The sequence below is a fragment of the Hippocampus zosterae genome, chromosome 9 (genome assembly GCF_025434085.1).
Source record: "Hippocampus zosterae strain Florida chromosome 9, ASM2543408v3, whole genome shotgun sequence".
NCBI classification, from domain to species: domain Eukaryota; kingdom Metazoa; phylum Chordata; class Actinopteri; order Syngnathiformes; family Syngnathidae; genus Hippocampus; species Hippocampus zosterae.
In genome coordinates this window covers 10,512,464-10,539,639 of record NC_067459.1, presented here as the reverse complement: position 1 = coordinate 10,539,639, position 27,176 = coordinate 10,512,464, and the positions used below count along the sequence as shown (strand labels likewise).

At 44.3% G+C, this 27,176-nt stretch overlaps 1 protein-coding gene and 1 long non-coding RNA gene across 2 annotated transcripts; one reads left to right on the top strand and one right to left on the bottom strand.

Moving 5' to 3' along the window:
- Nucleotides 1-948: 948 nt before the first annotated feature.
- cttnbp2nla (CTTNBP2 N-terminal like a) lies at nt 949-23,966 on the bottom strand. The gene is made up of 7 exons (XM_052075844.1): nt 23,798-23,966; nt 17,077-17,181; nt 6,916-7,143; nt 6,508-6,615; nt 4,237-4,425; nt 2,616-2,786; nt 949-2,376 (listed from the first exon to the last, which is right to left on the bottom strand). The coding sequence occupies exons 1-7, from the start codon at nt 23,801-23,803 to the stop codon at nt 1,540-1,542; spliced, it is 1,644 nt and encodes a 547-aa protein (XP_051931804.1). The 5' UTR covers nt 23,804-23,966; the 3' UTR covers nt 949-1,539.
- Nucleotides 23,967-25,647: 1,681 nt separating this feature from the next.
- On the top strand, nt 25,648-26,939 carry LOC127607502 (uncharacterized). The gene is made up of 3 exons (XR_007964087.1): nt 25,648-26,039; nt 26,201-26,314; nt 26,416-26,939. It is a non-coding gene; the product is annotated as an uncharacterized LOC127607502 (long non-coding RNA).
- The last annotated feature ends 237 nt before the right edge of the window (nt 26,940-27,176 follow it).

Genomic DNA, 27,176 nt, shown 5'->3' with positions numbered 1-27,176 from the left:
TGTTCAGAATTGACCAATCTCATTCAGTCATGATGTGACATGCCATGGAAGTCAGCAATGACCTCACACCAATAACGTGCTGCTGAGTAATTGCAAACAAAGTTCAGACTCCCTCCACTTTGATGAAGGCCTCAATTCCACCTGGAGTGAAAGCGCACCGAAACATCAAACATACACATTTTCTTCATGCTTTTGTGTGATCTGAACTCTTTTTACTAAAACTTATTACGTTATTATGGATAACCTCTGCTGTGACTATATTTTTAAAAAAAAAGGAAGGGGAGGGAAATCACCTATTGGCGCCATCTTGTGGCATATAGTTAGCAAGGAACTGCACGGTATTGTGACGAGAGATATGAATGCACTACTTTCATTTTTGCTTCATTTTTCATGGACTGAATTTTTTTCTGAAAACAAATAATCGACGATAAATCTTACAATACTGTCAATGGTTGTCTATACTTGATTGTCTGGTGTCCAATCCAACTGAGCGTGACTCCTATTGAAAACAGGGCGGTGACCTTTATTAGGTTGTCAAAGTTGTCGAAAATGGATCAAGGTCTCTCATGTGCTTCAAAAATGCCTCAGTGATTAAATCCAATACTGACTTCTAGAGGACATTTTATAAAGGTGCAGCTAAAATGTACTGATGCTATACCACAGTACTGTATTATTTATAGTTGTATTGGTAGGTATTAATTTATATTAAGCAAGCCGTTTTAATGCTTATATTTATATTTATATACTTTTTTTGTCTTCTACTCTCTCCCTTTCATAATTTTGCTGCTGTAAATTAGGAAATTCTCCAGTGTGAGACAAATAATGGGTTTCTTCTCTTATCTTATAAATCGTCACACCAAATTGGTCTTGCACGTCTATTTTTGTGTATACAGTATTTCACTATTATGAAAGACCGTATGTGTTGACCGCAGTTGAAAATCACGCATCGTTGTTGCGTTTCATTTATTAAACCTTCCAGCACATACAGAAGAGGAATGTTATACAGTACAATGAGTGCACAGAAACTTGGCTGTAATATTAATCTCTTCAAAATACATACATAATAGTACCGTGCTCAATATAATAATGTGATCATCATAACTATATGTGCAGTAAAGTTATTGTATAAAACTAGACTTCTATCATGTTGTAGGAAAGGAACCGTTATTTATAAAAAGTTGACAGTACTGTTTTATTCCATTAAAAGTGGCATTTAAAAACTGCATATAAAGTTTATGAGTACAAATAGATGAGGACAGCTATTAATCAAACATACAATACAGAAATCCTCCAAATATTCATGGTTCACTGTTGACATTTAAATTCACTAGTTCCTGTTTTTGTCTGTGGAGCCTGGATCCTCAGTTGTTTCTTAAAAACTGGCACTTATTCGTGGCTAGGGCCCTAACTCAGCATATCATGAGTATTGTATTGCTGTTTGAACAACCATGTGAGCTGATGCATATTTCTATACAGCCAAAATAAATATAAAAATTATATACTGTATATAACAGTTTCAATCGTCTCATGAACAGCCTGTTAATTAGACGAGAGCACCACATCCAGTTCTTTGACGCCATCTTGGGCGGAAGTGAGGCCGCAGCTTCCCGAGAGGTGGCCGTCATTATAATGGCTGCCCGACCTTGGGACGGGGGCTGGCGAGGGCGGGCCTTGAGCCAAGCCGGGTTTCTTGGGCGGGATGGGCGGAGGGTTTCCCCTGTCCCCCCTTGGGATTGTGGGCGAGCGGATCCCCTGACACGGGCCCGCCGTCCGGCTCGCAACGGGTGACAAGGGCGCGGCCAAGCAGCGGTAGTCGGTCCCGAAGGGCGAGTGGTTGGCAGGGGAGAGTTTGGGTGCCTGCTGCGTGGTGGTGAAGCGGGATAGGACTTGGGTGACAGTGCTCCGGGCCATCTGCTTGGTTGACTCAGCCGGAGGAGGAGGAGGAGAAGGAGCAGGGTAGGTGCCGGCGGCATCTGGCTGGGGAGGTTCGGGGTCAGTCGGGGCCGCTTGGAACTTGTGGCGGGCGGCATGGAAGCGCTGGTTGATTCCGGCCTGGTACGAAGACCTGCAACCCGGCTGAGCGCTGGGACGTTTGGTTAGGACGGGTGAAATGCACGTGGAAGGACTCAGTGTCTGTTGATCTGGAGAATTCCCATTTGGGGGTCCGCTGTTAGGAGGCTCGTCAGCCTCCGTCGCTAAACGGTGCCCGTTGACGTTTGTCTCTACGGTTCCCTGGTGACCTTCATCCTCGTTGTGTTCCAGTTTCGCTTCTGCCGTCTTCTTTGTGAAAGGAACCTTTGTGGCCCACTGCTCACCTTCCTCTTGAAGGTCTGCCACCGTATTGACATCTCTCAGCTTCCTATGAAGCTCCTCCACCTCCAAACAGACCAAAAAAAAAGATGTTAAATGGGGCAAAAGCAATTTGAAAAAAAAAATTAAAATCAGCCTGCAAATTTGTTTCCCAAACACAAGCAAAAACGAATCTGCATTACAATAAACACTATCATATTTCATACGTATTGTACATGTAAATGTTTTGGTTTTATAAGTTAGGCTTACATTGAAATAAATGTAATGGCGCGAGAATGTTGATGTAGCACATGAGCGCAGCCCACCTGCTGCTGCAGTCTGGCGCAGTGCGCCTCCTCCTTCTTGAGTCGCGAGCGTAGCTGCTCTCGTTCCGTGTCAAACTCGGCCAGCTGCTCCTCCACCCTGGCCTCCATCCTCAGCGCTCGCCTCCTCTCCTCCTCCAACTCTTCCCTTAGCGCCTGGCAGGCCTCCCGCTCCTGAGCGACACCCATGAAATGTGAAATGTGACATCGGGAAACGGAATGAATTAGCACCCAACTGATGGGAATTTTTTTTTTTTTAAGACCGATGCCATTTCTAGTATTTTGCAGGTAAAAAAAATCTGATAACAGATGAATCGGCCGATTAATTAAAACATTTATACAATGTATTTTTGGTCCTTTCAGATTTGCAACAACAAGGACATGAAGTAGATGCAAAACATTTGACAGTTTTCCAATTTGCCCCTCAGCACTTGTTTTAACTTTACAAGAGAGGAATTTCAATTTAATTTTTGCAAGTTTAAAAACATGCAACCCCCCCCCCCCCCCCCACACACACACACACAAACATTGATAGATGGAATTTAGATTTTGGTGAACAATAAATGCCGTAACTTGGCAAAATGATAATGATATTACTATGTGACTGGAGAAACATTGTGTGTGTATGCTGCCCTTTAATTTTAAACCACGTCTTCGACCCCATTATTTTCTTTGCCATGAAATGATGACTTCAATATAACAACCAGAAAGACATTTCTCAGATGTTAAAATGTGCCTTTGACAGAGTTGAATTTTAAATATATGATGTACAGAAGGCAGCACGATAAGCAAGTGGTTCGCGCATCGACCTCACAGAGGCCGTGGGTTCGATCCCGGCTCCGGCCTTCCTCTGTGGAGTTTGCAAGTTCTCCTCGGGCCTGCGTGGGTTTTCTCCGGGTTCCCCGGTTTCCTCCCACGTTCCAAAAACATGCATGGAAGGCTGATTGAACACGCTAAATTGTCCCTAGGTGAGAGTGTGCATGGTTATTCGTCTCTGTGTGCCCTGCGATTGGCTGGCAACCGATTCAGGGTGTCCCCGCCTACTGCCCGAAGACAGCTGGGATAGGCTCCAGCACCCCCCGCGACCCTAGTGAGGATCAAGTGGATCAGAAAATTGATGGATAGATGGATGGATCATGTACAGAAAGGGAGAGGGTTCATCCAAAACGGAAGCCAATCTTTACCATCAAGAAATGTTTCCACAGTCACGCAAATGCTAAAACGCTGGAGAGGAAAAGACTGCTGTCAAAGCAACATCCTGCTCAGCAGCTGCTGCTGCACAAACTAATCACAAACACGGTAATCTGCCCATCTTGTTGCAAATGATGACGATGTTCAAGCCCGACTAGGCAATAATTGGGTGAACAGTGTCGGGGTCTCAGCAAATACGCTTATTGGATTGAATTGAGTCAATGCGCCATCTAGTGGACAAACAGTACAATGACATTCTGTTCAACTCCTATCCTGAACAGCCTTTTCGGTCTCATGAGAAAGTAAGAATTTATTAGCTTTTAATCGGCAAAATGTCAGATTGTGCTTTTGCCAAGGGCTAATAACAACCAATAAAATCAGGCAACCGATGGCTGAGTTGCACCCCACAGAGAATATCGAAAACGGCGGCAACCTTGTCCAGCTTGCGGCCGGCCTCCGTGAGACGGTGGCCCTCCTCCAGGGCTCTGGCGCTGGCCCACTTGCACTCTTTGGCCAGAGCGCAGGAGAGCTGCTTGTGCTGCGCTCGCTCCTCCTCCAACTGATCCGTGACACGTCGCTGTTCTTTTTCCAAGCGCCGCACCTGGCCACGCTCAAATTCCAGCTAGGGAGGAAAAAAAGTCACCACATGTAATGATCAGGTGTATTCAAGGGGAAATATGATGGTAAATTGACTTTTTAATTGCTTGTTGGCAATAGTCGGGTCTCTGCCCACCCATCAAGTGGGAAATTAAACCACCAAGCCAGTCAGTTTTTTTTTCTTTCTTTTTTAAGTCTTGTTACATGGTTCATTTAGCTAGTGGTGGTTTTGATCAAGTGTCATTAATTTGCAGGCTGGATGGGGAAATATTTCCCAACCTGAAGGGAGTCCGAGGTTCTCTGATAATGTAACAAAATGAGGCAAGATTAGTTGCTACTGGATTTTATTTTTAAAAAGGTTATTAAAGTCGGTGAATAAATCCACAAAGTCAGCAAGTACGTAATCAGCAACTGCTCGCTTGAACGCAATTTCCTTAGCTCCGCCCGCAAACCGAGTATTGACCAGCATGAAAATGTATTTTTCACAGATTATGTTTTCGACCATAATCCGTTCCAGAGGGCTGTTCGAAAACCAAAACCACGCTCTTTAAAAAAAAAAAATGTAATTCTTGAACACGTCTGCTCACAATGGAACGCTACACGAGGAAGCGTCACTTCCTCGTGTAAGGAAGGCGAGAGGAGTCAAGTGGCGCATTGAAAAGCACTCAGTTTGGTCGAGAACCGATTTTCGGTCGTAATCCGAGGCATAAAAAACATGAAATTTTTGATCGAAAACCGATTTGGTCAAGAACAGAGACGTTCGAAAACGGAGGTTTGACTGTATATTTATCAAACTCGGGCTGAAGGATTTTACAATAATGCCATTTTGATTAAATTTGCACATATTTTTTAAGGTTCTCTTTCAAAGATTTTCAAAAGATATTGTGTGTACAATTTAGTGCTATCTAAAGGTGCACGAATAGAATGCAACGACCTCAGCTCGGAGCGCACTACGGTGTCATCCCGAACGATTTCTATTCGCTCGAGTGACAAAATAAGTGCGTTGCATTGCATACACATGCTATAGTCATGATGTTGAGGAACTACATTTTCTCCTTCCAGGAGACATAGCATAAAGATGGCGGCGAAACATGGCAGCCTGCTGTAGGGCAGGCTCACCCACTGTAATATCCATCCATCCATTTTCTAATCTGCTTTATCCTCACGAGGGTCACAGGCATGCTAGAGCCTATTCTAACTGACTTCGGGCAGTAGGCGGGTTACACTCTGAATCAGTTACCAGCCAAGCGCAGGGCACACATAGACAAACAACCATTCACACTCACACCTCGGGACAATTTAGAGTGTTCCATTAACCTGGCATGCATGCGATTGGAATGAAACCGGAGTACCCGGAGAAAGCCCACGCAGGCATTGGGAGAACATGTAAATTCCACACAAGAAGGCAGAGAATCAACCCTGCACCTCTGCACTGTGAGTAGGATGAAAACCAGTTGACCAACGTGCCTCCCCTTTGTAGTATAATTAGAGATTAATGCACCTAACAATTGTATTGAAAAAAAAATGATGTAATTGAAAATATTTTGACATGTTATTAAAATTGTGGGTTTTTGAAATTCTGAAAATGTAAATTATTCATGAAGGAATGTCAGAAGGCGGCCCGGTGGTCGACTGGTTATCGCGTCTGCCTCATAGTGCAGAGGTTGTGGGCTCGATCCTGCGTCCGGCCTTCCTGTGCAGAATTTGCATGTATCTCCTCCTGCAAGCGCGGGTTTTCTTTGGGTACTCCGATTTCCTCCCACATCCCAAAAACATGCATGACAGGTTCATGGAAGACTCAAAATACTCCCTAGGTGTGGTTGTGAGCGCAGATCGTTGTTCGTCTCTGTGTGCCCTGCGATTGGCGGAGAAAACCGGTTCAGGGTGTCCCCCGCCTACTACCTGAAGACGGCTGGGATAGGCTCCAGCATGCGCGCGCCCCTTGTGTGGATAAGCGGATTGGAAATTTGATGAATGGATGTAATGTCAGAAACGTTTTATGAAGATATTCAAAACGTGGGGGAAAAAAAGCAGCCACAATGTTTTTTTTTTTGAAGAGAGAGACAAGAAGATATTTTCCAGCAAATGGCATGTGGAACATGCTCACTTGCTGTTGTAAACGCTCCCGCTCCTTCTCTAGGATGTACGTGACGTCGTCACCCTCAGCCGTGTCTTCAGCGTGTTTCCTCTTCTCTTCCTCCAGGTCCATGATCACCTAAAAAGGAGGAGACCGATAAATTAGGTGAGACAAAGTCTGTCATTAACACGATCCCTTTGCATGTGGAGCTCACAAGTAGCTCAAACCTGCAACTCACTTTAATGGCGTTTTCCTTTCCATATGTTTTCATTGCCATCTGTTTTAGAACCTTGTGTTGATCAACTTTGGCAGTTGTCAATCACTTTGTACTGCACATTATTGCCACCTACAGCACTGTGGATGACTTATTCGCTTTGCATCTGCACAAAATCAGGCAATCTGCTCCACACTCTCAAGTGTTCATAAAGGCAGACCAACCGTTCTGTGCCTGCTTTCCGCCGCCGCCAGCTGGGCCAGCATCTTCTCCTGCATCCTCCTACAGTGGCTCACCACCAGCTTCAGCACCACCAGCGGGTTGGAGGTGGGCGGGTGGTCCTTGCCCCGATGGCCCCCCACGACCTCCCCGTCTCTCTGCAGAGCCAGGAACGGATCGCTGAGGTCGTAGCGACCGTAGCGCTCCTGCACAAAGAACTCCTTGCGCTGCGCCTGATGACACAAGAGCTCATGATGTAGTACTTGTGGTAGCTGTGCTTCTGTTTTCACACGTCGCAAAACGGCAGCGCGACATGTGGAAGAAGCACCAGGTGGCGAGGGCCTCTTTCTGGGCCCAGAGCCAGAGGAGATGTCTAAAAGCAGGTGAGGCGGCGCCAAGATGCTTCGTGGCGTGAAAAAGGAAGGGCGAGCGAGTCTGGGGCCATCCAACAAAAGAGGATCAGGAGATTAGAAACGCCATCCTCTTTGGCGGAGTGACGACAAAGCGCCTGATGACTGATAGTCAGATTATTAGATAAGTGGAGAGCGTCGTCAGGACGGTGGTTGGTCCGTCTTGCTGGTGCAAGACTTTTGGGGGGGGGGGGGTTTGAATTTGCGCGAAACCTAAACCTCCATTATTTGCTCACAAAATTGCCTTTTCACTGTTTTTGTGTTCCGGCCTAATTTTGGTGCCAATTAAACAATTTGAAGTGAGTTGAGCAATTCACTTAGACAAAAGCAGTTTTTGCTGCCCTCTTGTGGCATCTATAGGTAATTACTTGTCTATTTTCACTATTTGCGGCAGAGCTTGGTGCCTACTACGTTATGTGTTGAGGTTCACAAAAAAAGCCTATCCATGATGTCACACGACTCAAGAGTCTTAGCATATCGAAAGGAGGACTTTTTATTTGTCGTTTTTGTGTGATGTCGTAACTGGAACCTTGTTATTCCACTGCGAAGAGTCTCGCCTCTCAGGTACATGTAGCAGCCCTACCTCGTTAAAAGTTAAAGGGGAAGTGCATTGTTTTTTTATTTCCTTTCAATTAGTCAGGGAGGTCACGTTGAAAAAGGGAGGTGACTAATTTAGTGGGGGGTTTTTTTTTCAAATGCGGCCCACGTCCTGTTCTAGTTCCCGTCAGCGTGCTTATGTGTCACTTTAGCAAAGATCTTAGATCAGACTTTCCATTCTGGGTGCTTGTGTTGCACAAGGACACACTTAGTCATTACCGGCGTTCATCACTGCGGCGGTGGCAGGTTTGGACCGGGGGAAAAAAAAAGTGACAAAATCTGTGCTTAGTCTGCACTCATTTCCATTAGTCTGCTCAATTATAACTCGAGGGGCTGTCTGAAAACAAATAGATCATGTATTTGAAAAATGGTTTGCAAAGCATGACGCGGATAAACCAATCTGATCTTTGTCATTGAAAACCTTGGTAATCTTGTGCCAGGTATCGTTAAAAATTCTTTAACGGATTGCGAGATTATAGGTATATAATGTCCTTTTGTTTCGTTTAAGACTGAATGCAGCTGACATGCGACTGTATTCTGTGCGCCCGTTCTTTGAATCTCACAACAAAGCCAAACTATTATAATGTCACTTTTGAAGTGGACAGCTTCATTGTAATTTATCGCTGGATCACTCGTAGCAATAGCTGACATGTGAAAATTCATATGCGTGTTTGGGATTTTGCACAAATGAGTCCAATTTTCTCTCTTAGTGGCTACTGCAGATCTGTGGGCCAAAGACGAGGTCAGAAAAAAAAAAAATTCCCTTTCAACGGCGAGCAGCTGCAGGAGTGAATCATGAAAAGGGGAAAGAAAATGCAGCCATCATAGTTTCATAATTCCATTTATAGTTGCTAGATATTCAACACCCCCCTCCCCTTATTAACCTCACTACTTTCACTGCATCCAGGATGCTTTATCTGATTCATATTCAAAGCAAGAGAACAGCTCAAAGAAAGTGGTGATGTGTGGATGAAATTCCCCATGTGACCTACGCTGGCTTTCAACACTTTGTGGGATGGCCTACGAGAATTTGGGTTGAGTTTGTTCTCCTGATAATAATCGTCCTTGTGAGCGCAAAGCATTCCTTAATGGCACTTCAGCAGAAAAAGGGCAGGAAGTTTTGTTTTCACTTCTGTTTTATTTATTTTTTTTCAATCTCCACACAAACATGAATTCTGGAGATGGAAAATCTGAATTGTAAAAAGGACAAGGTGAATGCAAACATAATCCTAAAACCAATACTGGATCTTCTAAGGAAAAAATACATCTTTTAACGTTTAATAGCAACTGCACATGACTGTAGATTTACTTGAGCAACTGCTTGAATAATCAAATCTTTTCAGGGTCGTTTTCATGCAACATCCTTTTAGATAGTTGCATTGAGCTCCATTCGGCTGCTTTTATTTGATTGTATCCATTCTTGCTTGTGCAACAATTGCTTGCGCTTCATCGGTGAAAATAATGCCTCACCCACTGTCATGTTGTGTTGAGCCAACCCATCGTAACCACAAGTGACGTTTGACTTCATTTATCAATTAAACGGAACCAGGCACTCACATGACCGTCTCCGGGTCCCCGCAAAGGGCAACATTTTCAGATTTATGCAAAGCATGGGAAAAGCAACCGAGTAATCAACACCATTCAGAAGATGCAGAACAACTCTGGCCTCAACACAAAAGTTATGTTTACCTCAGAGACTAAGAAAAAAAAACAGAAAAAATGTTTTGCGCTCTTATTGTACCGTGCAATAACGCCACTTCGATGATGAGAAAACACATTGCTGTTGTCTTTGTCACCCCTGCCTGGTGAGCCCATTATGGTGTTTCACAAGTGCAAACAAATAAAATTGCTGAAAGACTATTTGTTGTGGCTGAATCTGCCTGAATTAAAATATTGGATCATTTGTACAAAATGTAACCAAGCGCTGCATTTCAATCTGAGTGAAATGACAAAGGCAGGGGAGCCATAACACACACACACACACACAACTCACAGTGAACATTTACAGCTAGTCACCTTTTAGCAACGTCATTTGATGGTGTTTTTTTTTTTTTCCTGCAGATGACTGTTCAACCTTTGACCTTTTTTCTTCCGCACAACAGCCGCTTAGTACCAGTGGACTCCCGTTTTCGCTGGTGAACTGACACCCGATGGTAACTTTGAAACACTGTTGGAATAAGCGTCAATCGAAGTGATTTTGGGTTGTCCTCCGGGCTGCCACGGACCCGAAAAGCAAAGAGGAAGGTGAGTAAGGAAATGAAAAGCTGGAGGAGGAGAGATAATAGTATAAGAATGTATTTTTGGAGTGTGTTTAAAGTGGTCCGAACTTTGTTAATGAATCAAATTGTGTGCTTGTTGACCTTGTAAGGAGTTTCTTTTTTATTTTTTTATTGAGGGTCCTAAAATAGTGGTGACAAAACGTGATTTAGTGATGAAGGAAGCACGTTATAAATAACGAAGACGGGTTGGTTCAGGCCGAAATAGCGATGCCCTGTTGAAGACGGACTTCCGGATCCGCCGCTGGCAAATGATGTAAGTTCAATAATGTGACAAATAAGTTTTATACTCAATAAATTATGGTACAGGTTGACTGGAGTCCTATTATTCTAAAGCAGGGGTGTCAAACTCATTTCACATGGTGGGCCACATGCTTAGTAATCAGTAGATGCAAAGTGGGCCAGACCATTAACATTATACCATATTCTGCTATCAATTACCAAAATATCATGTCTTTCCTTTGTTTTGGTATAAAGAAGCATTAGTGGATTGATACCGTCGTCTGTGTTGGGTCTGTCTCAGTGACAGACTGAGACTGATGTTTTCTTCTCTGATCAAAACATTGTGCCCCCTATCGGTTAATCTATGACTTGCATTTTATTAACAATATTCATTCTGTGTCTTTAATGCAGTTTTTCACTTTTTAAATTATCCCGCGGGCCAGATCGAACCTCCTTGGGGGCCGGTTCCAGCCCGCCAGCCGTATGTTAGGCACCACTGTTCTCAAGTAACAGTACTCTTACTTGAGTACAATTTTTGGATAATCTCCCCACCTCTGGACCTTGATATAAAATACCTCAGCGATCACAAATTTTAATTTGCCATCGTGAAGTAGCGTTAGACAGCAATTGAATCCACCAAATAGTCAAAACGTATGAATAAATAGTTGTATGACTTTATCACCACTCAAGTGTCCCCTGATATATCGTAGTCTGGCATCCATGTTACATTCCATGGCCATGTGGTTGCTGTACGCTATATAAATCAGCATGTATTGTATTGTATTGTATTGTACAACATAGAGTAGCCATATTTTTAATCTTATTAAAAATCAGTGGGCTGATGGCTTCTGGTTGGGGTTGAAACTTGGTTTCAGTAGAGCTCCATCTCCATGCTCAAGAGTCATTCCGCAGGCTAAGTGGTGACTACTTTCCCCTCAAGAGAGTGTTTCTTGGGAATGATTAGACCCTCCAGAGAGTCAACAGTGGCACAGTGATGGCAGCCCCCGGGCCTGAATGGGTTAACAGTTTCACTGATGTTTATTTGCTCGCTTGGAGTCATCGGACACCCGGCGCGCTGGCTCTCTTCTTGCCTTAGATGGCCACGTCCCGGGAGGGAGGCAGGAATGCAGTCTGGAGGTCTAGACATAACACTCTGGAGTGCTTCAAACACTTTCGCAGAGCCCGGTGGATTAGAATAAACGTTTCCGCAGAGATGTGGGCATTATTTTGCGGAATTTCCATTGCGCTTGCTCTCTCTTACTCCTTTTATTAGGTAACAAAAACCTCTTAAATACACATGCGTGTGAGCCTCCAGCACAGCAAAGGACTGTGGGAAATAACCCGAGTATCCGTTAATTGAAACACAGCATTAATCCCGCTCAAGTAAGACACCGTGAGGTCTCTGCGCTGGCCACTACGGGTCAGACATCACAGAGGCTTTGTCGCACTCAGCCGGTTTGCGTTTGCCCATTAAAGCTCATAAGAAGCCTGATTTGTGTGGTTACGAGACAAGATCTCAGAGGATGCACGCACACACGGGTTTGATTGGACAGTCTTCTCAATGCAAACGGAACAACAGGAAATGGGACCAGTTTATACAGCTACTTAGCCTAATTGTCTTGGCTCAAGATCAGCAACCGGATGTGAGTGTTAAAACTTTTTGAAACGGGCATTCAGAGTCTTTGAAATGGGCCTATAAAAAGCGCACTGATTCAACTTCAACTGGCACCCACTGAAACAATCGTGTCTCCGCTGTCCACTGAAAAGCATGCTCCATATCGTCATTTTGTTGTCTGTGTGTGTGTGTGTGTGTGTGGGGGGGGGGGGGGGGTAGGCAAAAATACAACACTTTTGAATTATTCATTCATTCATTCATTCATCTTCCAAGCCGCTTGGTCCTCACTAGGGTCGCGGGGGTGCTGGAGCCTATCCCAGCTGTCTTCGGGCAGTAGGCGGGGGACACCCTGAATCAGTTGCCAGCCAATCGCAGGGCACACAGAAACGAACAACCATTCGCACTCACAATCACACCTAGCGACAATTTAGAGTGTTCAATCAGCCTGCCGCGCATGTTTTTGGAATGTGGGAGGAAACCGGAGCACCCGGAGAAAACCCACGCAGGCCCGGGGAGAACATGCAAACTCCACACAGGGAGGCCGGAGCTGCAATCGAACCCGGTACCTCTGCACTGTGAAGCCAACGTGCTAACCACTGGACTACCGGGCCGCCCCTTTTGAATTATTATTATTATTATTATTTTAAAGAAAGCATGTGACTAAGTCAGCACTTTTGAATGAAAAATGAATGAACCTCTATCCAAATGGTGTGATTTTGTTGTTGTTGTTGTTTGCAGAAACTGTTATCTTTGTTAAGGAGCTCCCGAAGTTACTAGCATCCATATTACAAACAGTTGTAGATACGAATAAACACTGACCAACCATAAATGTTCAGAAAATGGCGTATTTTTAACCCTACGCCATATCATATCAGACTGCAGAAGATCTCTACACACACACGCGCGCGCGCGCACACACACACACACACACACACACACACAGAAATACTGTTTATACACAGTGAAACCTTGGTTTTCAAACGTCTGTGTTCTCGACCAAATCGGGTTTTGACCAGAAAATTTGAGATTTTTATGCCTCAGATTATGACTGAAAACCGGTTTTCGACCAAACTGAGCAAACCCGAAACCACCACTTGATTCCTCTGGGCTTTCTTACACGAAGATGTGATACTTCATCGTGTAGCATTCATTGTGAGCAGACGTGTTTGTTTTGATTTATGCAAATCTGACTGTATTTTGTTATTTCTGCATAGTGTGTTAGCCCCTCATCGTGGGCTAATAAAATAGTTTTGGATTTCGAACAAATCACTTTTCGAACAGCCTTCTGGAACGGATTATGGTCGAAAAGCGAGTTATGACTGTGTGTGCGTGCGTGTGTGTGTGTGTGTGTGTGTGTGTGTGTGTGTGTGTATATACATATATATAAATATATATACACACACACACACACATATATATATATAAATTCCTCGTCTCACCCCCCCCCCCCCTCGGGTGGTGTCCCTCATTCAGCTCGGGTCCTCTACCAGAGGCCAGGAAGCTTGAGGGTTCTGCGCAGTATCCCTGCTGTTCCCAGCACTGCATATTTCTGGACTGAGATGTCCAATGTTGTTCCCGGGATCTGTTGCAACCACTCATCTAGTTTCGGGGTCACTGCCTGAGTGCTCCGACCACCACAGGCACGACTGTCACCTTTACCTTCCAGGCTCTCTCCAGCTCCTCTCTGAGCCCTTGGTATTTCTCGAGTTTCTCGTGTTCCTTCTTTCTGATGTTTCCTTCACTTGGGACCGCTACATCCACTACAACGGCTTTCCTCTGCCCTTTATCTATGATCACGATATCTAGTTGGTTCGCCATTACCATCTTGTCAGTCTGGATCTGGAAGTCCCAGAGGATCTTCGCTCTGTCATTCTCCACCACCTTCAGAGGTGTTTCCCATTTTAACCTTGGGGTTTCCAGTCCATACTCTGCACAGATGTTTCGGTAGACTATGCCAGCCACCTGGTTATGGCGTTCGATGTAGGCTTTCCCTGCCAGCATCTTACCCCCTGCAGTTATGTGTTGTGTTGGATCGTCTCAGGTGCCTCTTTGCACAACCTACACCTTGGGTCTTGTCTGGTGTGGTATTTCTGGGCCTCAATGGCTCTGGTGCTCAGGGCCTGCTCCTGAGCAGCCAGGATGAGTGCCTCTGTGCTGTCCTTCAGGCCAGCCCTCTCTAGCCACTGATAGGACTTCTTGAGATCGGCCACTTCAGTTATGGTCCGGTGGTACATCCCGTGTAGGGGCTTGTCCTACCATGATGGTCCCTCTTCCAGCACCTCATCTTCTGTTCCCCATTGTCTGAGACATTCTCTGAGTACGTCGTCCGTTGGAGCCTTCTCCTTGATGTATTCAAGGAGCTTGGATGTTTCATCCTGTACAGTGGCTCTCACACTCACTAGTCCCCGGACTCCTTCCTTTCGGCTTGCGTACAGTCTCAGGGTGCTGGATTTGGGATGGAACCCTCCATGCATGGTTAGGAGCTTTCGGGTCTTAACGTCCGTGGTCTGAATCTCTTCCTTTGGCCACCTTATTATTCCTGTAGGGTATCTGATCACTGGCAGGGCATAGCTGTTTATTGCCCGGGTCTTATTCTTGCCATTGAGCTGGCTTCTTAGGACTTGCCTCACTCGCTGGAGGTATTTGGCCGCAGCCGCTTTCCTTGTTGTCAGTTCGAGGTTGCCATTGGCTTGTGGTATACCGAGGTACTTGTAGCTGTCCTCAATGTCTGCTATTGTTTCTTCAGGGAGTGAGACCCCTTCAGTGCCGACTACCTTTCCTCTCTTAGTCACCATGCGACTACATTTCTCAAGCCCGAATGACATCCCGATGTCGCTGCTGTAGATCCTGGTTGTGTGGATCAGGGAGTCTATGTCCCTTTCACGCTTAGCATACAGCTTTATGTCATCCACGTAGAGGAGGTGACTGATTGTAGCTCCATTTCTGAGGCGGTATCAATAGCCTGTCTTGGTGATTACTTGGCTTAGGGGGTTCAGTCCTATGCAGAACAGCAGTGGGGAGAGTGCATCACCTTGGTATATGCCACATTTGATGGACACTTGGGTAAGTGGCTTGCCATTGGCTTCAAATGTGGTTTTCCACATCCTCATTGAGTTTGCAACGAAGGCTCTTAGGGTCCTGTTCACCTTATACAACTCAAGCATTCAGTGATCCATGTATGTGACATCGAGTCATAGGCTTTCTTGTAATCAATCCAGGCTGTGTTGGTACGTCGGGACCTGCAGTCTTGTGCAACTGTTCTGTCAACCAGGAGCTGATGTTTGGCTCCTCTGATATCTCTACCAATGCCCTTCTGTGCTTCGCTCATGTATTGATCCATGTGTCCACTTATCTTAGCCGCAATGATGCCTGACATGAGCTTCCATGTTGTGGAGAGACAGGTTATTGGCCGATAGTTGGATGGGACTGCACCCTTTGAGGGATCCTTCATGATCAGGATGGTTCGCCCTTCGTTTAGCCATCCTGGGTGAGTCCCATCCCTCAGAAGCTGGTTCATTTGTGCTGCTAGGCGGTCATGGAGTGCTGTGAGTTTCTTTAGCCAGGAGGTGTGGACCATGTCCGGGCCTGGTGCTGTCATGTTCTTCATATCTGAGACTCTTTCCTGTATGTCTGCCACTGTTATGGTAACTGGGTTCTGTTCAGGGAGGTTGCTGTGCTCCTCTCTCAGGGTCACCAGCCATTGTGCACTGCTGTTATGTGCAACCTCCTTCTCCCATATGCCTTTCTAGTACCTTTCAGTTTCCAGTCTTGGTGGGTCAGCTCTGTTGTTAGGACCCTGCCACTGAGCGTACACTTTCGCAGGTTGTGTTGCGAACAGCCTGTTTATTCGTCTGGCCTCATTCTCTTTCGTGCACCGCTTTAGGCGGCTGGACAAGGCCTTTGTTTGGCAGTTTCGAATGCTTCAGGTATGGTCATATGGATGTACCTCTCGGGTATCGGCCTTTTCATCACACCTCTCTTGGCCTCCGTCAATTGACTCACATCTTTCCAAGTCGCCTTGATCTTAGCCTCCAACCGTCTTTTCCATGGTGGGTAACGTATCTCATGACTCCCATGGTTGGTCTTATAGCCAAGCATCTCAAGGATCACTGATTCTGAAGCGTATATCAGATCATTGGTTTCCGTGATCGTTACGGTCGGGATCGCCCTCAGTGCTGCATTCACACTTTCCATCAGACTTTCAGGTGGTACTTCACATAGCCGTTGTAATTGGTTTTTAGGTTGCCCAGCATTCATTCTCGCCATGATCTTAGATTTCAAATCAGTTGCTGCCTCGCTCAGCATTTCATTCATTGGGGCTGGCCTCCCAATCTCATCATCTGCATTCATTGAGGGTTGCCTCCCAATCTCTGGTATGACCTCCTCCTCTGATCTGGCAGCCTGGGGCCCTTCACCATGGAACCTGCGTTGTACCTCATCAATCTCAAGTTGTGACAGCAGTTGCCGTTTGTGGATGTTGGAACACTGAGCTACTAGTTGTTTCTTGGTCAACCGTGACTGTGGGTTTAGAAATAACAATTTAGCCCACATTCTCTGCATGTAACCCCTCTGACTAGGGTTGCTTGAGTAGTAGCATTCCAACAGAGCCATGTTATCGCATCTCGCCCATCTCCGCTTTGTTCCAGTAGCCCATTTTTCATCAAGGTGCTCTGGTTCCCCAGCACCTGACGCAGACCTTGTTTGGCCGGGCGACGTCTGAGCCGGCATGTCATTCGTTTCGTTGTCTCTCATCATTGTATGAGGTAGTCATTAGCGTGAAGGATCTTGCCCAAGGACCCACACTGGATGCTGTTATGTGCTCATTTTTTGCTCCATGTGGAATTCGAACCACCGTCTTTCATATGCCAAACTGACACACACGCACACGCGCACACACACACACACACACACACACACACACACACACACACACACACACACACACACACACACACACACATGTCTGTGTGGTGGGTTTTTTTTCGCATTAATGATTTAATTTCAGGCAGAGGATGTTGTCATCATGATGATAGTGAGTGTGAGTACCTTGAGAGCGTCAATGACGATGTCTCGGGCTTCCAGCTCTCCCTCCAGGATGCTGAAGAGCATCAGCAGCTCCGGCTTAGTCAAACTCTCCATGTTCAGCTTGGACTGTTAGCAGAGGAAAAGACAATTAAGGTTTTTTTTAAATATGTAAAATTGTAAAAGAATGGTAAAATAGTTTGTTTGATAAGAAACATAAAAAAATCTCTTAAATGTCACAGGTCTGCAGGTCATCAGTTTTCAATCAATGCGGGACCAACACTTGCACGACTGTCCAGAATGACAAATAGTAAAATTGTATTTGCACAAAGAAAATGGTTTCACTGCTTCATTGTGATCCCGCGCCACAATTAGTTACCAGACGTGTGATTCACTTCAACAAATAACCACCGCACTTCCAATAGATGCACTCCTCTCACCCTTGGGACAAAGAATCTCAATGAGGACATAATGCAACAACATAATGAATATTCTAATGTACATGTATTGACTTCAGTTGGCGGCTTATTCCATTTGTGTGCAGCATAACACTTAATGCAGCTTCACCATGTTTACTTTTAACTCTAGGCTCCACTAATTGACCCAAGTCTGCAGATCTCAGAGCCTTTCTGGGTTTTATATCCAATGTGGATTCCTTTGATATATTCAGGAGCAAAACCAATTCAATTTATAGACCAGTGGCAGTACTCTAAGTACTGTAATACAGTACTATTCGAAGTATGATTGGGAGCCAGTCTAAGATCATTATGACTGGAGTAATATGTTCTGAGCTCGATGTTCTAGTCAGAACCTGAGCTCCAGCGCTCTGAATGAGCTGCAGCTGTTTGATGCACTTTGAAGGGAGTCCAGTAAAGAGACACTTAAACTAATCAAGTCTACAGGAAATAAAGGCATGGATAAGTTTCTCCAGGTCTGCTTGGGGTGTGCACTCCTTCCATCTGGATATGTCTTTCAGATGGTAAAAGACTGTTTTAGTGATTGATTTGATATGATTGCTGAAAGTCAGGTCCGAGTTCATCAACACCCCAAGATTTTGGACTCCCACATAACATCATGCCCCGAACAGACATTTGGCCTTCTTTGCAGTTGAGTAAATAAACCCCCTCAACAGTGCTCCGCTCAAATTGATTCAATCAGTTGCCAGACACTTTCTAAAAAAAATACGATAAACAGTAGTGGTGGGCCTGTCGATCCATCATTGTTGCAGGCCGGCCCACGTGGGCCCATTATGTCCTTCATTAGCGACAGTTAGTCAGGGTCGAGAACGTACTTACCATGTCACACACATCAGCAGACATGCAGACAAATAAAGAGAAAAAAAAGAAACAATAGTGTGGTGATTAGTGAAATAAAAACAATATGGGACAATGTCCTGCGGTACCGAAAGTCTCGAATCTGGACTCGGTATTAAAAATTTTAATCGAACATTTGGATTGGGGCTCGGGTGATTAAAAAAAAAAAAGCATGATCGGCACACCCTTCGTTCTGATCGCAGAATTGCGCCAATTAATTGCCATACACGTCGTCCACTTAAATAAATACACACCTCACCACATATAGACTCCCTCCGTCCCTTGTGGGAAAACGAATTAACAGGTGGTGCCATTATGTGTCTCTACGAGTAATTAGATTCTAACATGCCATTACCCCCATTTTCACAACACACACCGCCACGAAAACCCAGAAAGATATTCTTAAATATTACGTGAGCAATGTATTATAACTGGCCTCCAACTTGCTCAAAACAGATGCCTGGCACAATGTGCAGTAGCGTAAATAAACGTCCCTCAACCGCTGTATGGGAAAATACTGTAAATCACATCGTTTTGGTTTCTCTGGCCCAGTCAAAATGGTTACAGTAACAATTTTGCATGTGTGTGTGAAACTGCCGTGTGGTCTCTTTGTAGCTTGGCCACGCTGTAATCTCGCAGCTGTGTTGCTTCTGCAGACCAAACATCCCGCCGTGCTTCCAAGACTGTCAAACATGTGCGGCCTGACATTTTTTTCCCCCACTAAAGAGAATGAAAGCCGCGTCTTCTCCCATGACGACAACCTGACCGCTGACTGTACCTGACACCTGTAACACAGGTGGCTTGGGTTCAAAACATCATCTCATGGCACTTGAGACGGATCCGCATGGATAACAGGCAGGGGTTGGGGCCGAGGCCTTTCTCCACAACTTTCCACATCATGAAATCATCAAGAGAATGTGGGAGGGGGACCAGTTGCGTAATGAAAGACAGCAGCGGCAAGCGGCCTTGCTTCATACGAAAACTGCAAGATTTCCCAGACATATTTTATAACGACACTGTATCAATTCGCTCTTCTTTTTTTCTGAATTAATTCATATAAATTACTCGTTGTACTTTTTCCCAAAAATGTCGTAGTCTAAAAAATGAAAACTCAAATCTGACCATAATGGCAAATAGAGTGCTTTTATATAGTGCTTTTTCTTCATCATACATATCCATATTCAATTATCTCATGCAAACATATCGGAATGAAGCCTAAACCGTCATGTTGACGCACCATAAAATTCCACGGAAAGGTTTTCCCTTTTGTTTAAAATAACTTACTTTAACCTGCGGGATCCTGTGCCAATGGCAAAACCCAGGATGTTTATTCTTCTCTTTGGTCTCATTTCAAATCCATCCCCGTTGTGTTTTACTAGCCTCGTCCAATCTAGCGCTAAGCTAGCTCATCTTTCAGTCCCACCGTCCAAGTTTTAAAAATCCCTTTGATGATGTGAGAGGCCAAAGTAACAACAAAGGCATTGAAACAATGCCTGGCTTGGCTTTAGTGAATGACTGCTGAACAGCTAAATGTAATGCTTATTCACCAAATATTCCCACACAGATGTAAATACTTCTGGGTCGTGCTGGGAGATATAGAAAAAATCTTCTATGACAACATTGGCCATTTTAGATCACGATAATGATATACAACGATATATTTTCAGTTATACAAAAAAATATATATATATTTAACACAGTAATACACTATGGTCGCTTACCTTTTCTCACTTTGTTTTGAAGGTCACATTAAACAGACCCGTATGAAATGTAAACAGAAGCCAAGTAGCCTACATATTTTTTGCGCAAATGTAGATATCAAACTAAATATGATGCATAAAAAAATAATGCTGCTGACAGAAATTGATTGAAAAAATAAATAAAAATGAACTTTACTGTAACATAATTTTGAAATCCATCCATCCATTTTCCGAACCGCTTAATCCTCACTAGGGTCGCGGGGGGTGCTGGAGCCTATCCCAGCCGTCTTCGGGCAGTAGGCAGGGGACACCCTGGATCAGTTGCCAGCCAATCGCAGGGCACACAGAGACGAACAACCATCCACGCTCACATTCACACCTAGGGACAATTTAGAGCATCCAATCAGCCTGCCTTGCATGTTTTTGGAATGTGGGAGGAAACCGGAGCACCCGGAGAAAACCCACGCAGGCCCGGGGAGAACATGCAAACTCCACACAGGGAGGCCGGAGCTGGAATCGAACCCGGTACCTCTGCACTGTGAAGCCGACGCGCTAACCACTGGAAATCATTTTGCAAAATCAAAACAGTACTGTAAGGTGAAATCACAAATCACATTATTAATATATGGATTCGATACATTGTGAATCGCTTATCCAAAATATTAATTTAGGTTTAATCTTCTAGGCCAGCAGTCCCCAACCGGTACCGGTCCGTCGGTCATTTGGTACCGGGCCCCACAGAATAAATAAAGAACTTCAATTACTTCTGTTTTATTTAATTTGGAATCTGAAATATGTTTTACTTTTTAAATTACCGTTTTCTCTTACATCCGTCTACAGTATGACACTCTTGACGCAGGTCAAGGCGCGCTTCTCGTCACGTGATAGGTTACCGCTAAAATGAAATCCAAGAGCTAGCAACATGAGTAAAAAAACAAATGTGGGAAGAGGAATAGGCCCAGCCAGGATTCAGAAGAGGAGCCTTATGACTTTCAAGAAAAAGAAGGCTACAGTTTATAGACAGTATCTGGAGTCCTAATTAAAATACGGATTTATCTCAACGGGAGATTCCCACGCACCAAGGCCACTCTGCATAATATGCGGCGATGATGAGTGGTATTTTTCATGCACTTTGGATTTGCGGTTTATCTCATTTTGAAGGCACGTTTAAACATGACCATACTGACCATAGAGTGTTGCGGCCAGATAGGACGTTCATGTCATGATTGTGTTTATTATTATATTTTGAAAATACCACAGTTTTCATGCAGTTCATATCATGTTATTTTTTTGTATTTAACCGTCACATTTTAAAGGCCGGTCCCTGAAAATATTGTCTGACATTAAAAGGGTCAAAAAAAGGTTGGTGACCGCTGTTTTTGGCCACTCCTCAAGGTTGATTGACGGTCTACCCTCAATATGTTTAGCTGTTTTGCATTATGTAGGAATTTTCTCTCCAGATACTCACTAAATTGACTATTTTGCTGATCAAACTTATTCCAGTGAGACCTCTGTGAAGCTTACTCAGTCACCCAAGCACTTTTAATTCCAGTCTTTCACAATGACATGAGGTTAGTTTAGTAATTAGCATGACTTTGCCGGATTTTCCTCTGTTAATTACTTCTCGTAATCCCTTAGTGAGAATGATACTTGTAAGAAGTATAGTTTATTCGCCGCTACCGTGGTGAGATGAAGGAGGCTGTGACTACTCAATTAGGACTGAAACCGTAATGTGTTTAGCAGGCAATAGTAGCCAGCCAAAGCTTGTTGCTAAAAATGCTATCGCCAGTGGCATCTCGCCTTGATCCGCTAACTACAAAAGTGCAGGTGACGTCTCCACTGTTCAATTATCTGAAAACTTTTTAAAAATGTTTTTTTTTTGTCTAAAACATGTTTTAAATGTTTTTTCTTTTCTTTTCATTCACGAGAATTCTGAACGTTTTCTGTTTACCTCACAGTTTGAATCATTTTAGAGATGTTTTATTTTCCTCGTAGGAATTTTTTCTTGTTTTTGTTTTTAACTGGAGTTGAGCTCAGTTCGATATCTTTTTAATCCCTCAATTTTTGTGACATTTTCCATGTTTTAATTTTCAGAAACATTTAAGCAGGTCGCTCTGAGTGAGCTGTCCTGACTGGCCCACTCATTCTCCGAGCGATCCATGACCACCATGGCAATGACAGAGCTGCTCCTAATTACAAGCCAGCATAGCATGGCGATGATTAGCCAGCTGTTAGTTTAAGATCGGATGACTGCATAGAGTTACTTTTAAACGATGAGTGACACTTGGTCTCCAAGTCGTCTTTTGCGCCGTAAAGGCTGATCCCGCTTACCCAAAGAAGGCCCGCAGTGTTCTCACCATCACTGAGGCTCAACCGCATGGTGAAATGCTAATTAAACGACAGCTTGCACATTGGCCCCTGCCTTTGCCTTTTACAGGACCTGTTTTCTAAATTCACTGGCCTCCCTGGTCATGGCAGTCAATGAAGGTCACATTATTAATCTCACAGGATTAATCTCAGGAATACCAATATTGTCTTGTGTTCTTTGCTTTCACTTCTGCCCAACCAGCACCCACCAAGTGACCCATAATCTTTTAATCTGGGGTTTGTTTGAGGCCACGTCACTGACAACACACATAACAGCTTTGCTTGTAAATGAGCACTCAGTGATGCACCAAGAAAAAAAAATGGTGCCTGTGCCAACTGACTTTTGGTAAGAGAAGCAGGGACCACCCAGGACTGATCACCAGATGAACAGTAAACAACCATACACATTCACATCTAAATGACATTTTATCATCTTCAGTGAACCTAACTTGCATGTTTTGGGAGTGTGGGTGGGAGGAAAAGGAGGAGAGTACCTGGGGAAAACACGCACGCAAGGGGCAGCGGGCGCAAACTCCAACAATTCAAACCCGAAACTCCCAACCACAAAGCTGCTATTTCACCATTCTGCCCTCTGCATTTGGCACATTCAGGAAAAGTAATCTGAACATACAATAATCACCTCCCTATGAGTTTTATGATGATGCGATGATTACTTTGGCCAAAGCAGTTAGTTATGTTCTATTTCTTCCTCTTGCGTAAAATAATCATCTTCATTTTAAAACCAATTTCTTCTTGTTTTAAACGTCATTTTGGAGGTAGGTATTTGATGCTGATAGAAAAAAATAAGCAACGATTTCCCTTGGTTACATTGTAATAACATAAATTGAGAAACGTCACTTTTTGTCACACTTTTGATTGCAGAACTTGAATGAGAAGCACATAAACTGTGTCTGAAATTTTCAAACCAGGCATGGCTCTGTTTTATTTTGTACATTTGTGTATTTGTGTAGTTATTATATTATTATCAGTAGTAGGATGTGTTGTTGTTGTTTATGTGCAGCAAGCCTTGGCAGATGCTTGCCTGCTCAATCGGATTTAAAACTATAATTGACTTATACTCTCCCACGGCTACTTGTAATTGCATACACATGGAGAAGCAATGCACAATTGGCCGTACTTGTTCTCAAGACAAGCAGTCCAGTTCAACTTTGTGGCTACTGCTGTTGTTGTTGGAATCGGCGTTTGTGTGAAAAGTACTGAAAAGACACAGACAAACGGTTTCGGCCTGCCTCGCTGCCTAACTTCACAAATTCGCAAAGTTTTTTCTTCCCAAACGAAACGAAGCGAATGCATTATAAAATACTCGCACTTGTGCCCTCCGGAGACATTTAAACATTGGTTTACCTTCATGCGGTCCTTAGAGGCCCTTGAAAAAGTCCGACATGAACTTTTATATTCCTTTTCTCCCAGATTTGAGTCGTCTTAATGCAAAGCGTACGCAGTCCTGTCGCTGGACGCGAGCATCGCTTAATTGGCAGCCCTACTAGCCAATAGGCGAAACCGAGCAGTGAGAAATGACCAATGAGAGATGAGCTAAAGGAAAATGGGCTGGGACAGTAACGCCCTGCCCCCATGCATTTGGTTGGAGTTCTTTGTTAGGCATTCTTGAGCACCTCGGAGATTCTTTGCAACAAAAAGAAGAAAAAAAAGAAAGAAATTAAGACGACTCTGGAAATGTTGTAACGAAAATATCTGAGCACGTAAGACGTGTTTGTGGACCAAAAGCGGTGACTTCAAACGGCACCGATTGTACTTCTGTACCGTCATTGAAATCTAAGTTGTCAATTGTTGTAATTGTGAGTGATTAGTTGCTTGTCTACATGACCCCCGCCCCATTACTTACGAATTGCCTGGCATATCAAGCTTGATAAAGTTTGCATGCTCTCCCCGTGGGTTTTCTGCGGGTACTCCTGTTTCCTCCCACATTCCTAAAACATGCATGGCAGGTTAATGGAACACTAATTGTCCCTAGGTGTGGTTTTGAGTGCGGGTGATTGTTCGTCATTGTGTGCCCTGCGTTTGGCTAGCAATCAGTTCAGGGTGTCCCCCGCCTGCTGCCTGAAGACAGCTGGCAGAGGCCCCAGCACGCCCGCAACCGTTGTGTGGATAATAAGCATATTAGAAAATGGATGGATAGATACAGCTCTAGATCACAATGTCAGTCAGTCAGTCAGTCACGCCTGAATGTCGAATTATTCCAGACTTCACTTTAAAAAAACGCACAGTTGGCTGCCTCCTTGTAACACAATAGCCACCCCGAAGTCATCTGAAGGATTCACTACTTGTTGAAGGAAATAAAGTTAAGAGAAAAATAAATTGCGATCTCACCTTGGAAATCATAGAGTTACAGAGGTTTGAACGTGTGGGTGTGACATCTGTTATGATGGGTCTATTATGCAGCTGAGCTACTGATGCAGTGCGACAACATGATTTCTGTGGTTCAGCCTTGAACGAGTCAATTGAGAGCAGCACAACAATTGGGAGACTAAAGAGTTGCCAGTAGAGGGCAACACTTACTTGTTTTCAGTCAGAGTCGGAGTAGGTCGCCAGCAGAACTCTTGCAAGTTAAATGACATTAATGGAAATCGAGGTGCATAGTAAAATGATTATTAAAAAGACTTTTCACACACACACACAAAAACAACCCATGCTTGTCTTCCAGTTCTGAGATTCTGGTGTCACGATTCGTTTAGGGACCAAGAGGTGGCACTGTAGGGCTCCCCTGGCAGCTGCACACCTGTTGGTCATAGGTAATCAGGCCTATAAAAGGACTCCTGCCCGAACACTCGGTGTCGGGTCATTGTTGCTTTTGCTACTGTCATGTCTGTTTGAGTCATGTTTTGGTTGTTATGTTTTATCTTCAGTCATGATTTTTGTTTGCTACTTTGGACTTTGTTTGCTTAGGATTTAGTAGTGATGGGTCCAGCGACACTGATGCATTGACACATGCGCCGGGCTCACAGAGCAAACCACGTGTCGATGCATGTGCTGGCTCATTACGTCACGTGATTGACACGTGAACTGCGTTGACACTAGTGATGGGTCCAGCGACACCGATGCATTGACACATGCGCCGGGCTCACAGAGCAAACCACGTGTCGATGCATGTGCTGGCTCATTAAGTCACGTGATTGACACGTGAACTGCGTTGACACAGTCCAGGCTTCTAATTGACACACCGGCTGCGTTGACACAGTCCAGGCTGCTAATTGACACACCGGCTGCGTTGACACAGTCCAGGCTGCTAATTGACACATCGGCTGCGTTGACACAGTCCAGGCTGCTAATTGACACGTGAACTGCACCGGTGCAGTTTAGACTGCATCGGCTGCTTGGCACAGTACAGGCTGCGCCACTTAGTCCAGGGGGCGTCGACTCAGTGCAGAGGGCGTTGACGCAGCAAAAGCCCGCCACACAGTGTTTATAAGGAACACCTGCCGAAACAAGCCAGACCTCACTCACGCTCGCTTGTCGAAGCGCGTGTCAGTGCAGACTTCGTGTTCGTGCCTTGCCTTCCTTGCCGATTATGGAGCAGAGACGCAAATCATCCGCCGTGTGGGACCATTTTGATGTCCTGGAGAATAAGGTATTATTTATTTATTTATTTAAATCGCCTTCTGTCGCCGAGAGCCTCTCGGCGAGAGGCACTCGCCGAGTGCCTCTCAGATTATTGACGTGTTGTACCATTCTAATCCGAATACATTTCAAGGTAACTCTTAGTTACTTCTTATTCACATTTCATTACAGGTGAAATGTCGAATTTGCCAAGTCAATTCGCCAACAGAAGCACCTCCACCATGCTGAGGCATTATCGGGCCAAGCATGAGAATGAAGTTCGCGATACACCCGGTATTACGCCAGGTATACAAACGTTCACTCATCTTTTCACGGTTGCTATGTTGATGATTAATTGACAATCAGTAATTATTGGTTGACTCTCCACTCCATGTTTGACAATCAAGGTTCCAGGAAGCAGCTGTACTGGAAGGACCAACACACTTCTTTCCCAAACCTCTCCCACCTCGCAAAGGAGTTCCTTTGTACGCCAGCCACATCCGTCCCTTGTGAGCGTGTGTTCTTCACAGCAGGAGAAATTGCTTGTAAAAGACGCAACAGGCTGAAGTTTAAAACATTGGAGCATCTTATTTTTCTCAATAAAAATGTGAAATCAAAGCCCACAAGCATCCTCATTCAAATGATCTTCACATTATTTGAACACATTGAATGTTGCAAAATGAATGCATGGATGTGAATGATATTGTATACACTTCATCATCAAATCGATGAATGACCTTATGAAAATGTCTTGGAACAGTTGTAGATGCAAAACCGTGCTGGCAGCTACATAATAGATAATAAAAGAAAAATATCCCAAACCATAGGGATCCTCCCAAAACTAAGGATGTGCTGAATAAGAAATCCTTGTACACACTTTTATTACTTCCATATTTGACCTATTGTGTGGAAATATGGGGAAATGCCAGTAAAACACTGTTTTAAAACTACAATACAAAGCAATCGGAAAAATCACTGGCTCCAAATGGACGGAACCCACAAATCCACTGTTTATCAAATTAAACAATGAAATCACATGACCTGATTGACTTCAAAATCGCCCAATTAATGTACAAAGCACACAATAACCTCCTTTGCCAAAACATCCAGAAGCTTTTTAAAATTCGAGAAAGTTGTCATAATTTAGGGGGTACTAATCTATACAAAA